The sequence below is a fragment of the Oncorhynchus mykiss genome, chromosome 30 (assembly GCF_013265735.2).
Source record: "Oncorhynchus mykiss isolate Arlee chromosome 30, USDA_OmykA_1.1, whole genome shotgun sequence".
Taxonomy (NCBI): domain Eukaryota; kingdom Metazoa; phylum Chordata; class Actinopteri; order Salmoniformes; family Salmonidae; genus Oncorhynchus; species Oncorhynchus mykiss.
This window is the reverse complement of record NC_050570.1, coordinates 1,751,030-1,765,062: the sequence shown is the minus strand read 5'-3', so window position 1 is coordinate 1,765,062 and position 14,033 is coordinate 1,751,030. Positions and strand designations below refer to the sequence as shown.

General features: G+C 44.2%; 1 protein-coding gene across 2 annotated transcripts in view; it reads right to left on the bottom strand.

Moving 5' to 3' along the window:
• Nucleotides 1-9,566: 9,566 nt before the first annotated feature.
• LOC110510428 (E3 ubiquitin-protein ligase arih1) overlaps nucleotides 9,567-14,033 on the bottom strand; it is a 30,099-nt gene continuing 25,632 nt past the window's right edge. The window contains exons 12-14 of one of the 2 annotated variants that reach the window (XM_036968541.1): nucleotides 12,461-12,736; nucleotides 11,481-11,593; nucleotides 9,567-10,694 (exon numbers count right to left, since the gene is read on the bottom strand). In XM_036968541.1, coding sequence (XP_036824436.1) covers nucleotides 10,610-10,694; nucleotides 11,481-11,593; nucleotides 12,461-12,736 — 474 coding nt within the window. In that variant the 3' untranslated portion in view covers nucleotides 9,567-10,609. The remainder of the gene's footprint in view (nucleotides 10,695-11,480; nucleotides 11,594-12,460; nucleotides 12,737-14,033) is intronic. The other variant, XM_036968542.1, reaches the window with a different exon arrangement.

Genomic DNA, 14,033 nt, shown 5'->3' with positions numbered 1-14,033 from the left:
TCCTGCCAAGGCAGCAGCTACTCTTCCTGGGGTTTATTATGGATCCCCATTAGTTCCTGACAAGGCAGCAGCTACTCTTCTTGGGGTTTATTATGGATCCCCATTAGTTCCTGCCAAGGCAGCAGCTACTCTTCCTGGGGTTTATTATGGATCCCCATTAGTTGCTGCCAAGGCAGCAGCTACTCTTCCTGGGGTTTATTATGGATCCCCATTAGTTCCTGCCAAGGCAGCAGCTACTCTTCCTGGGGTTTATTATGGATCCCCATTAGTTCCTGCCAAGGCAGCAGCTACTCTTCCTGGGGTTTATTATGGATCCCCATTAGTTCCTGCCAAGGCAGCAGCTACTCTTCCTGGGGTTTATTATGGATCCCCATTAGTTCCTGCCAAGGCAGCAGCTACTCTTCTTGTGGTTTATTATGGATCCCCATTAGTTCCTGCCAAGGCAGCAGCTACTCTTCCTGGGGTTTATTATGGATCCCCATTAGTTCCTGCCAAGGCAGCAGCTACTCTTCCTGGGGTTTATTATGGATCCCCATTAGTTCCTACCAAGGCAGCAGCTACTCTTCCTGGGGTTTATTATGGATCCCCAATAGTTCCTGCCAAGGCAGCAGCTACTCTTCTTGGGGTTTATTATAGATCCCCAGAGGGGCCCACCACAACGACCCTCCTACTACAGTCCTCTCTCACATAGAGGGGCCCAACACAACGACCCTCCTTCTACAGTCCTCTCTCACACAGAGGGGCCCACCACAACGACCCTCCTACAACAGTCCTATCTCACACAGAGGGGCCCACCCCAACGACCCTCCTACTACAGTCCTCTCATACACAAACACTTCCACGCCCACCAAGGTTCTAGCATCAGACGACACCAGTGAGAGGAACCAATTCAGTTCCTGCTTAGCAACAGAGATGTACTGGTTGTCTTGATGTGTGAGGAGTTGACTCAGCCTAGCAGGAGGTTATAAATATATGTGCTTGTGTAATCATATCTTTGCAGCTCTATGACCCAGTGGGTGAATAAACTTGCTTTGAACTTTTCCTCGTCGTCCATTTGAGTTTCTACTCTGTTTGTTCAGAACCTAACTCTATCTAGGACATCGTTTAGGGACTATGGTGTCGTAGTTAGTCAACCACTGGTTCTGGTTTAAAGACATTGTGATGTAAGAAAAGTGACACGTGAGGACATCATGGAAAAATCTCATGTGGGAGATCCTACTACAGATATCCTTCCACTGATATCCTACTACAGATATCCTTCCACTGATATCCTACTACATATATCCTTCCACTGATATCCTACTACAGATATCCTTCCACTGATATCCTACTACAGATATCCTTCCAGAGATCCTACTACAGATATCCTTCCACTGATATCCTACAACAGATATCCTTCCACTGATATCCTACTACAGATATCCTTCCAGAGATCCTACTACAGATATCCTTCCACTGATATCCTACTACAGATATCCTTCCACTGATATCCTCCTACAGATATCCTTCCACTGATATCCTACTACAGATATCCTTCCACTGATATCCTACTACAGATATCCTTCCACTGATATCCTACTACAGATATCCTTCCACTGATATCCTACAACAGATATCCTTCCACTGATATCCTACTACAGATATCCTTCCAGAGATCCTACTACAGATATCCTTCCACTGACATCCTACTTCAGATATCCTTCCACTGATTTCTGTCTCCCCTCCCCATTCCCCCTAGTAAAGGTGTGTTATTATAATGCTCCTCCCCCTAGTAAAGGTGTTATTATAATGCTCCTCCCCCCTAGTAAAGGTGTGTTTTAATGCTCCTCCTCCCCCTAGTAAAGGTGTGTTATAATGCTCCTCCTCCCCCCTAGTAAAGGTGTGTTATAATGCTCCTTCTCCCCCCTAGTAAAGGTGTGTTATTATAATGCTCCTCCCCCCTAGTAAAGGTGTGTTATTATAATGCTCCTCCTCCCCCCTAGTAAAGGTGTGTTATTATAATGCTCCTCCTCCCCCCTAGTAAAGGTGTGTTATAATGCTCCTCCTCCCCCCTAGTAAAGGTGTGTTATTATAATGCTCCTCCCCCCTAGTAAAGGTGTGTTATTATAATGCTCCTCCCCCTAGTAAAGGTGTGTTATTATAATGCTCCTCCTCCCCCCTAGTAAAGGTGTGTTATAATGCTCCTCCTCCCCCCTAGTAAAGGTGTGTTATTATAATGCTCCTCCCCCTAGTAAAGGTGTTATTATAATGCTCCTCCTCCCCACCAGTAAAGGTGTGTTATTATAATGCTCCTCCTCCCCCCTAGTAAAGGTGTGTTATAATGCTCCTCCTCCCCCCTAGTAAAGGTGTGTTATTATAATGCTCCTCCTCCCCCTAGTAAAGGTGTGTTATAATGCTCCTCCTCCCCCCTAGTAAAGGTGTGTTATAATGCTCCTCCCCCCTAGTAAAGGTGTGTTATAATGCTCCTCCTCCCCCCTAGTAAAGGTGTGTTATAATGCTCCTCCTCCCCCCTAGTAAAGGTGTGTTATAATGCTCCTCCCCCCTAGTAAAGGTGTGTTATAATGCTCCTCCTCCCCCCTAGTAAAGGTGCGTTATAATGCTCCTCCTCCCCCCTAGTAAAGGTGTGTTATTATAATGCTCCTCCCCCCTAGTAAAGGTGTGTTATTATAATGCTCCTCCTCCCCCCTAGTAAAGGTGTGTTATAATGCTCCTCCTCCCCCCTAGTAAAGGTGTTATTATAATGCTCCTCCTCCCCCCTAGTAAAGGTGTGTTATTATAATGCTCCTCCTCCCCCCTAGTAAAGGTGTGTTATTATAATGCTCCTCCCCCCTAGTAAAGGTGTGTTATTATAATGCTCCTCCTCCCCCCTAGTAAAGGTGTGTTATTATAATGCTCCTCCCCCCTAGTAAAGGTGTGTTATTATAATGCTCCTCCTCCCCCCTAGTAAAGGTGTGTTATAATGCTCCTCCTCCCCCCTAGTAAAGGTGTTATTATAATGCTCCTCCTCCCCCCTAGTAAAGGTGTGTTATTATAATGCTCCTCCTCCCCCCTAGTAAAGGTGTGTTATTATAATGCTCCTCCCCCCTAGTAAAGGTGTGTTATAATGCTCCTCCTCCCCCCTAGTAAAGGTGTGTTATAATGCTCCTCCTCCCCCCTAGTAAAGGTGTGTTATAATGCTCCTCCCCCCTAGTAAAGGTGTGTTATAATGCTCCTCCTCCCCCCTAGTAAAGGTGCGTTATAATGCTCCTCCTCCCCCCTAGTAAAGGTGTTATTATAATGCTCCTCCTCCCCCCTAGTAAAGGTGTGTTATTATAATGCTCCTCCCCCCTAGTAAAGGTGTGTTATTATAATGCTCCTCCCCCCTAGTAAAGGTGTGTTATAATGCTCCTCCTCCCCCCTAGTAAAGGTGTGTTATTATAATGCTCCTCCTCCCCACCAGTAAAGGTGTGTTATAATAATGCTCCTCCTCCCCCCTAGTAAAGGATGTAAGAAAAGTGACACGTGAGGACATCATGGACAAATCTCATGTGGGAGATCCTACTACAGATATCCTTCCACTGATATCCTACTACAGATATCCTTCCACTGATATCCTACTACAGATATCCTTCCACTGATATCCTACTACAGATATCCTTCCACTGATATCCTACTACAGATATCCTTCCACTGATATCCTACTACAGATATCCTTCCACTGATATCCTACTACAGATATCCTTCCAGAGATCCTACTACAGATATCCTTCCAGAGATCCTACTACAGATATCCTTCCACTGATATCCTACTACAGATATCCTTCCAGAGATCCTACTACAGATATCCTTCCACTGACATCCTACTTCAGATATCCTTCCACTGATTTCTGTCTCCCCTCCCCATTCCCCCTAGTAAAGGTGTGTTATTATAATGCTCCTCCCCCTAGTAAAGGTGTTATTATAATGCTCCTCCCCCCTAGTAAAGGTGTGTTTTAATGCTCCTCCTCCCCCTAGTAAAGGTGTGTTATAATGTTCCTCCTCCCCCCTAGTAAAGGTGTGTTATAATGCTCCTCCTCCCCCCTAGTAAAGGTGTGTTATTATAATGCTCCTCCTCCCCACCAGTAAAGGTGTGTTATTATAATGCTCCTCCTCCCCCCTAGTAAAGGTGTGTTATTATAATGCTCCTCCTCCCCCCTAGTAAAGGTGTGTTATTATAATGCTCCTCCTCCCCCCTAGTAAAGGTGTGTTATAATGCTCCTCCTCCCCCTAGTAAAGGTGTTATTATAATGCTCCTCCTCCCCCCTAGTAAAGGTGTGTTATTATAATGCTCCTCCCCCCTAGTAAAGGTGTGTTATTATAATGCTCCTCCCCCCTAGTAAAGGTGTGTTATTATAATGCTCCTCCTCCCCCCTAGTAAAGGTGTGTTATTATAATGCTCCTCCTCCCCCTAGTAAAGGTGTTATTATAATGCTCCTTCTCCCCCTAGTAAAGGTGTGTTATAATGCTCCTCCTCCCCCCTAGTAAAGGTGTGTTATTATAATGCTCCTCCTCCCCACCAGTAAAGGTGTGTTATTATAATGCTCCTCCTCCCCCCTAGTAAAGGTGTGTTATTATAATGCTCCTCCTCCCCCCTAGTAAAGGTGTGTTATTATAATGCTCCTCCTCCCCCCTAGTAAAGGTGTGTTATAATGCTCCTCCTCCCCCTAGTAAAGGTGTTATTATAATGCTCCTCCTCCCCCCTAGTAAAGGTGTGTTATTATAATGCTCCTCCCCCCTAGTAAAGGTGTGTTATTATAATGCTCCTCCCCCCTAGTAAAGGTGTGTTATTATAATGCTCCTCCCCCCTAGTAAAGGTGTGTTATTATAATGCTCCTCCCCCTAGTAAAGGTGTGTTATTATAATGCTCCTCCCCCCTAGTAAAGGTGTGTTATAATGCTCCTCCTCCCCCCTAGTAAAGGTGTGTTATTATAATGCTCCTCCTCCCCCCTAGTAAAGGTGTGTTATAATAATGCTCCTCCTCCCCCCTAGTAAAGGTGTGTTATAATGCTCCTCCTCCCCCCTAGTAAAGGTGTGTTATAATGCTCCTCCTCCCCCTAGTAAAGGTGTGTTATAATGCTCCTCCTCCCCCCTAGTAAAGGTGTGTTATTATAATGCTCCTCCTCCCCCCTAGTAAAGGTGTGTTATTATAATGCTCCTACTCCCCCCTAGTAAAGGTGTGTTATAATGCTCCTCCTCCCCCCTAGTAAAGGTGTGTTATAATGCTCCTCCTCCCCCCTAGTAAAGGTGTGTTATTATAATGCTCCTCCTCCCCCCTAGTAAAGGTGTGTTATTATAATGCTCCTCCTCCCCCCTAGTAAAGGTGTGTTATAATGCTCCTCCTCCCCCCTAGTAAAGGTGTGTTATAATGCTCCTCCTCCCTCTAGTAAAGGTGTGTTATTATAATTATCCTCCTCCCCCCTAGTAAAGGTGTGTTATTATAATGCTCCTCCTCCCCCCTATTAAAGGTGTGTTATTATAATGCTCCTCCTCCCCCTAGTAAAGGTGTTATTATAATGCTCCTCCTCCCCCCTATTAAAGGTGTGTTATTATAATGCTCCTCCCCCCTAGTAAAGGTGTGTTATTATAATGCTCCTCCTCCCCCTAGTAAAGGTGTGTTATTATGATGCTCCTCCTCCCCCCTAGTAAAGGTGTGTTATAATGCTCCTCCTCCCCCCTAGTAAAGGTGTGTTATAATGCTCCTCCTCCCCCCTAGTAAAGGTGTGTTATTATAATTCTCCTCCTCCCCCCTAGTAAAGGTGTGTTATTATAATGCTCCTCCTCCCCCCTAGTAAAGGTGTGTTATAATGCTCCTCCTCCCCCCTAGTAAAAGGTGTGTTATAATGCTCCTCCTCCCCCTAGTAAAGGTGTGTTATAATGCTCCTCCTCCCCCCTAGTAAAGGTGTGTTATAATGCTCCTCCTCCCCCTAGTAAAGGTGTGTTATAATGCTCCTCCTCCCCCTAGTAAAGGTGCGTTATAATGCTCCTCCTCCCCCCTAGTAAAGGTGTGTTATAATGCTCCTCCTCCCCCCTAGTAAAGGTGTGTTATAATGCTCCTCCTCCCCCCTAGTAAAGGTGTGTTATAATGCTCCTCCTCCCCCCTAGTAAAGGTGTGTTATAATGCTCCTCCTCCCCCTAGTAAAGGTGTGTTATTATAATGCTCCTCCTCCCCCCTAGTAAAGGTGTGTTATTATAATGCTCCTCCTCCCCCCTAGTAAAGGTGTTATTATAATGCTCCTCCTCCCCCTAGTAAAGGTGTGTTATAATGCTCCTCCTCCCCCCTAGTAAAGGTGTGTTATAATGCCCCTCCTCCCCCTAGTAAAGGTGTGTTATTATAATGCTCCTCCTCCCCCCTAGTAAAGGTGTGTTATAATGCTCCTCCTCCCCCCTAGTAAAGGTGTGTTATAATGCTCCTCCTCCCCCCTAGTAAAGGTGTGTTATAATAATGCTCCTCCTCCCCCCTAGTAAAGGTGTGTTATAATGCTCCTCCTCCCCCCTAGTAAAGGTGTGTTATTATAATGCTCCTCCTCCCCCTAGTAAAGGTGTATTATAATAATGCTCCTCCTCCCCCTAGTAAAGGTGTATTATAATGCTCCTCCTCCCCCCTAGTAAAGGTGTGTTATTATAATGCTCCTCCTCCCCCCTAGTAAAGGTGTGTTATTATAATGCTCCTCCTCCCCCCTAGTAAAGGTGTGTTATAATGCTCCTCCCCCTAGTAAAGGTGTGTTATTATAATGCTCCTCCTCCCCCCTAGTAAAGGTGTGTTATAATGCTCCTCCCCCCTAGTAAAGGTGTGTTATTATAATGCTCCTCCTCCTCCCTAGTAAAGGTGTGTTATAATGCTCCTCCTCCCCCTAGTAAAGGTGTGTTATAATGCTCCTCCTCCCCCCTAGTAAAGGTGTGTTATAATGCTCCTCCTCCCCCCTAGTAAAGGTGTTATTATAATGCTCCTCCTCCCCCTAGTAAAGGTGTATTATAATGCTCCTCCTCCCCCCTAGTAAAGGTGTGTTATTATAATGCTCCTCCTCCCCCTAGTAAAGGTGTATTATAATGCTCCTCCTCCCCCCTAGTAAAGGTGTGTTATTATAATGCTCCTCCTCCCCCCTAGTAAAGGTGTGTTATTATAATGCTCCTCCCCCTAGTAAAGGTGTGTTATTATAATGCTCCTCCTCCCCCCTAGTAAAGGTGTGTTATAATGCTCCTCCCCCCTAGTAAAGGTAACATTAGTGCTGTAGAAACTATTGCATTTCTAGGGTTCATCCTTAAAGTGCTGAGTGTCAAAGACAAAAAAAAAAACTAATTTTGCACTTTAATATTTGTTTGTCTTCAAAATGAACAACTAATCTCTTCCAACATTTTATACACTAACTTTGTAAATAAGAAATACAATTTTAATAGCATTAAGAAAGAAAATATAGAAAAGTTTTTTTGGGGGGAGGGGGGGGAGATGCTTCTATCAAATGAAAGTAGCTGCTTTCATGTTACTTTGAATGTTAAATTGAAATGTTGGTAGCGAACAAGCATACAGACATGGTGATGATAACAGAAGAATATGTCCCAAATGAATCCCTATTCCCTACGTAGTGCATTAGCTCTGGTCAAAAGTAGTGCACTATATAGGGAAATGTCATTTGGGACGTAGAGCCTGTTGGTCTCACAGACGGCTGTAGCTGCACCTGCAAGACAGAGGGACAGCCTAAACTAAACATGGATCTTCCTTCGTAAAGAAAAATCCATTCAAATTCAATCATTGATTCATCACCTGGGCAGAGGAACAAAACAAAAGCATGTGAAAGCTTGACACATCTTACAAGTCACAACTACAACTTTTATCCCAAACACAGTGTTATGTTCGGGGCAAATCCATACAAACATTACTGGAGTACCACTCTTCATATTTTCAAAAAACATAGTGGTGGCTGCATCATGTTATGGGTATGATTGTAATCGTTAAGGACTGGCGAGTTTCAGGATAAAAAATAAACGGAGCTAAGCATAGGCAAAAATCCTAGACGAAAACCTGGTTCAGTTAGCTTTCCACCAGATACTTGGAGAGGAATTCACCTTTCAGCAGGTCCTAAATAACCTAAAACACAAGGCCAAATATAGACCGGAGTTGCTTACCAATTAGACAGTGAATGTTCCTGAGTGGTCTAGTTAGTTTGTCTTAAATCTGCTTGAAAATGGTAATCTAGCAATGATCAACAACCAATTTGAGAGAGCTTGAAGAATTTAAAGATCATTTAAAAAAAAAAAGGGAAAATATTGTACAATCCAGGTGTGTAAAGCTCTTAGAGACTTACCCAGAAAGACTCACAGCTCTTAGAGACTTACCCAGAAAGACTCACAGCTGTAATCACTACTAAAGGTGATTCTAACATGTATTCACTCAGGGTTGTGAATATTTAAAATGTTCAATATATATTTGAAAGAATTGTACAAACATGTTTTCACCTTGTCATTATGGGATATTGTGTATAGATATTTAATCCATTTTGAATTCAGGCTGTAACAAATTGTGGAATAAGTCAAGGGGTATGAATACTTCCTCTAATATGTAAGTACATTTGATGCAACTTTTTTTTCTGCCCAAAAGACCATTAGTATTCATCTCGTCTGAACGAATCTGAACAGAATTCCACCCATTCTGGAAGACAGGAAAGCCTTGTTCACATTGCCAGTTTTTAGTTACTCAAAAACAAATGTGCATATCTGATTCTAATGTTATTTTTCCTTGCAGCCACATTTCAAACAAACTTGACCATGTGACTCGTCTGATGTATTTGGCATCAAGTGGTTTGTAAGAGTCATTATTTAGATTTGTTTTACACTTTTTTTGGTTACTACATGATTCCATATGTGTTATTTAATTAGTTTTGATGTCTTCAATATTATTCTACAAAAATAAAATAAAAACCCTGGAATGAGTTGGTGTCCAAACCTTTGACTGGTACTTGCGTGTGTGTTTGACAGCTGCTCTGTTGACAGGTTTGACAAGAACATGTTCAAGCTAACTAGCGTGTTAATTGTTCACAAACAAAATAGTTAACTAAACAGCTAGCTAGCTAGCTGACTGCTGTGGCTAGACAAAAAAAAAAAGGACTCGTTTTTTCAAGTTGGTTCATCTAAAAGTGTACTTACATTTTGGACATTCAGAGCAACGGGGAAATATCCATTGTTGTCATAACTTCTGAGTGATAAGAAGCACCACCACTAATCAGCCTAAACACCTGTGCACACACACACACCCGTCGTTACTATGACAACTAGCATAGCCATACGAGCAAACACACACCTGTCGTTACTATGACAACTAGCATAGCCATGTCAGCAAACGACTGCCGTCTGAACACACACACCTGTCGTTACTATGACAACTAGCATAGCCATGTCAGCAAACGACTGCCGTCTGAACACACACACACCTGTCGTTACTATGACAACTAGCATAGCCATGTCAGCAAACGACTGCCGTCTGAACACACACACACACCTGATTTGGTCCGTTGCAACTTGCTGTTTGGACAAAAGGGTCTTCTAAAACGGACTTGAAAAAAAAAAAACTAGCTGATTTGAGCATTATTTGAGCATTAAGGCCTGCAGTGTGAACGAGGCTTTAGAGATCTCATTCTAGACTGATTGAACACACTGCAAATTAAGGTCGCGAAATCCTGGTTGGAGGGCTCCCAGATTTCTGCTTATTCCCTCCCGATAGTGGGAATCTTCCAACCAGGATTTCTGAAGAACCCGTGAACAGAATTTTGAATACTAGAGTGCAAATACACACCGAGACACTCCTGTTGTATATTCAAGTAATTCATATAAAACAATTTCAGTTGAGAGTTCTATTCTACTGACTCACACAATACTCCCAGTAATGACATTTATTAAAATCAAAACATATCATTTTAATTATACTTCCTTAATAATGGTTTCAACACATAAGCATTTCGGGGGCGAGAACGAGTCCTAAATTTGCCAAAACGACTGGGGCAAAAAAAAAAAGGATTGGTTTTGAACGATGGCCACTTTGGTGTCACCTTCAGACTTAACTGCAACAGCTGTTCTAGATGTCACAGCTCTATGTGCAGCAGCTGTTCTAGCTGATTTTCGATGTGAAATCTGATGCAGTTCAGTAACACCGGCCAGGAGGGATGGACTGGGACCAGAAAAAATCGATCCACTCTTGAATGGTCAGTCTTCTCACACTGTTGTTAACAACACTGTTTTAATATTCTACCTCTTATTGACAAATTTCCTTTGAAAGTTTCCATTCAACCAGGGAGGTGAGTAGGGATGTAATGGTGGGTGGTGTCCCAGGAGATATTCTCTAAACTAGGAGTCCATGGTGATGTGCAGAAGGTAGAAGAAAGAGATATTCTATTCTCTAGAGTAGAGATATTCGGAGATGGTGTGGAGAGGGTAGAGACAGTAGAGAGAAACACTTACAGAACACAGATATCCTCTCCTCAAGGACTAAGAACAAATATTCTCTAGAGATGGTCCATGAGGAGAGAGGAGGGGGGGCAAAGAAAATATATTCTCTCTAGAGATGGTCCATGAGGAGAGGCCAATGTACTCCCGTTGGTCCTTCTTAATCCTCTATGTACTCCCATTGGTCCTTTTCATAGCCTTCATGAACGTGTTGTAGCAGCACCCTCCGCCGGCTCTCACAATATCTACACAGACACAGGAGAGAGATGATGTACAGCATCTACACACATGGGAGAGAATATACACAGGAGTACACCAAACATTAAGAACACCTCTTTCCATGACAGACTAGATGTGAAACCAGGGGTCCCTTATTGATGTCACCTGTTAAATCCACTTCAAATCAGTGTAGATGAAGAGGAGGAAACAGGTTAAAGAAGGATTTTTAAGCCTTGAGACAATTGAGACATGGATTGTGAAGGTCTGCTATTCAGAGGGTGAACGGGCAAGACAAAATATTTAAATGCCTTTGAACGGGGTAGCAGGTTTGTGTCAACAGTTTCCAGTGTGTATAAAGAATGGTTCACCACCCAAAGGACATCCAGCCAACTGGACAACTGTGGGAAACATTGGGAGTCAACATTTTCAACACCTCGTAGAGTCCATGCCCCAATGAATTGAGGATGTTATGAAGGGGGGGGGGGATCTCAGTATCAGGAAGGTGTTCCTAATCTTTTGACAACTCAGGTGTATATTGGACAATATCTCCAGACACTTGATTTTTATTTTTCCTTTATTTAACTATTATTATTATAATTATTATTTTCATTGACGGCCTAGGAACAGTGGGTTAACTGCCTGTTCAGGGGCAGAACGACAGATTTGTACCTCGTCAGCTCGGGGGTTTGAACTTGCAACCTTCCGGTTACTAGTCCAACGCTCTAACCACTAGGCTACCTGCTGGTAGGCCCTCTTTGCCATTTTCAGGTTGTAAATTGGTTCATGTAGCGACGTAAAAGCTTCCAACCCACCTGTATTTATCTTGTACTTTTTGCTTGATATCCTGCAAGGAATCCTGGGAGATGTCCCTCTCCAGGTATCCTGACAACGTCTCTGTGCAGTTCTCCAGGTCCGCCTGGTTGTTCTGATGACATAACAACAAGTCCGTCTCAGTCAGTGAGCGTTCAGCCTAGTCACCCATATACCACCACACCGGGGTCATAACGCACCAAACCCGAGAAAACAGGGACGTAACCATTGCAATTTGTCCAATAGGAAATGGTCACACTACCTAGCCACTTTCACCATACCTCAAGTATGACGACAGGCTGTTCTTGAAGGGTTTGAGTTAGCTGTCTATACAGAAGAGTTTAGGGTTGGAGCTGGGGCCAGCTAGCTACCAGGGTTGGAGCTGGGGCCGGCTAGCTACCAGGGTTGGAGCTGGGGCCGGCTAGCTACCAGGGTTGGAGCTGGGGCCGGCTAGCTACCAGGGTTGGAGCTGGGGCCGGCTAGCTATCAGGGTTGGAGCTGGGGCCGGCTAGCTACCAGGGTTGGAGCTGGGGCCGGCTAGCTACCAGGGTTGGAGCCGGCTAGCTACCAGGGTTGGAGCTGGGGCCGGCTAGCTACCAGGGTTGGAGCTGGGGCCGGCTAGCTACCAGGGTTGGAGCTGGGGCCGGCTAGCTACCAGGGTTGGAGCCGGCTAGCTACCAGGGTTGGAGCTGGGGCCGGCTAGCTACCAGGGTTAGAGTTGGGGCTAGATTCCTCCCCCTTCCCTTACATCAAAGATGGACTGGCTGTTCTTGAGGTAGAAGGGTTTGGGCAGCGTTTCTCAAACTCAGTCCTCTGGACCCCAAGAGGTGACCATTTTGTTTTTATCCCATACACTACACAGCTGATACAAATGATCAAAGCTTGATGATTAGTTGTTTTAAAATCAGCTGTGTATTGCTAGGACAAAAAATAAAAAACAGAGTTTGGGAAACCCTGGGTTAAGGTTAGCGCCACACCGTACCTCAAAGATGATGGACTGGTTGTTCTTCTTCAGGTAGAAGGCGAAGACGTAGGTGAACATGAGAGTGGAGCGACACTGACACAGCACGTCCACGGCCTTCTTCAGGAACTGCACCTCGATCCAGGACATGTTGTGCTGCTGCATCTCCTCCATCTTGGCCTTGACCCCGGCGTACAGCTTGTGCTCGAAGCGCAGCGACTGCATGTGGTTCATGTAACGGTTGCAGTAGAACAGGTAGCGCTGTAACATTGCTCTGGAGCGCTGTAACACACACGCCTTAACTTAATTACAGTAGAACAGGAAGTGCTGTAACGCCTTAACTTAATTACAGTAGAACAGGAAGTGCTGTAACGCACACGCCTTAACTTAATTACAGTAGAACAGGAAGTGCTGTAACGCACACGCCTTAACTTAATTACAGCAGAACAGGAAGTGCTGTAACACCTTCACTTAATTACAGCAGAACAGGAAGTGCTGTAACACACACGCCTTAACTTAATTACAGCAGAACAGGTAGCGCTGTAACGCCTTCACTTAATTACAGTAGAACAGGTACCGCTGTAACATTGCTCTGGAGCGCTGTAACACACACGCCTTAACTTAATTACAGCAGAACAGGAAGCGCTGTAACGCCTTCACTTAATTACAGTAGAACAGGTACCGCTGTAACATTGCTCTGGAGCGCTGTAACACACACGCCTTAACTTAATTACAGCAGAACAGGAAGTGCTGTAACACACACGCCTTAACTTAATTACAGCAGAACAGGAAGCGCTGTAACACACACGCCTTAACTTAATTACAGCAGAACAGGAAGCGCTGTAACACACACGCCTTAACTTAATTACAGCAGAACAGGAAGCGCTGTAACACACACGCCTTAACTTAATTACAGCAGAACAGGAAGCGCTGTAACACACACGCCTTAACTTAATTACAGCAGAACAGGAAGCGCTGTAACACACACGCCTTAACTTAATTACAGCAGAACAGGAAGCGCTGTAACACACACGCCTTAACTTAATTACAGTAGAACAGGTACCGCTGTAACATTGCTCTGGAGCGCTGTAACACACACGCCTTAACTTAATTACAGCAGAACAGGAAGTGCTGTAACACATTCACTTAATTACAGTAGAACAGGAAGCGCTGTAACACACACGCCTTAACTTAATTACAGCAGAACAGGAAGCGCTGTAATGCCTTCACTTAATTACAGTAGAACAGGAAGTGCTGTAACGGCTTCACTTAATTACAGTAGAACAGGAAGTGCTGTAACGGCTTCACTTAATTACAGTAGAACAGGAAGTGCTGTAACGGCTTCACTTAATTACAGTAGAACAGGAAGTGCTGTAACGCAACAGTGACTATATAACCTACCTACTGCCCACTACAACAGTGACTATATAACCTACCTACTGCCCACTACAACAGTGACTATAACCTACCTACTGCCCACTATAACAGTGACTATAACCTACCTACTGCCCACTACAACAGTGACTATATAACCTACCTACTGCCCACTACAACAGTGACTATAACCTACCTACTGCCCACTACAACAGTGACT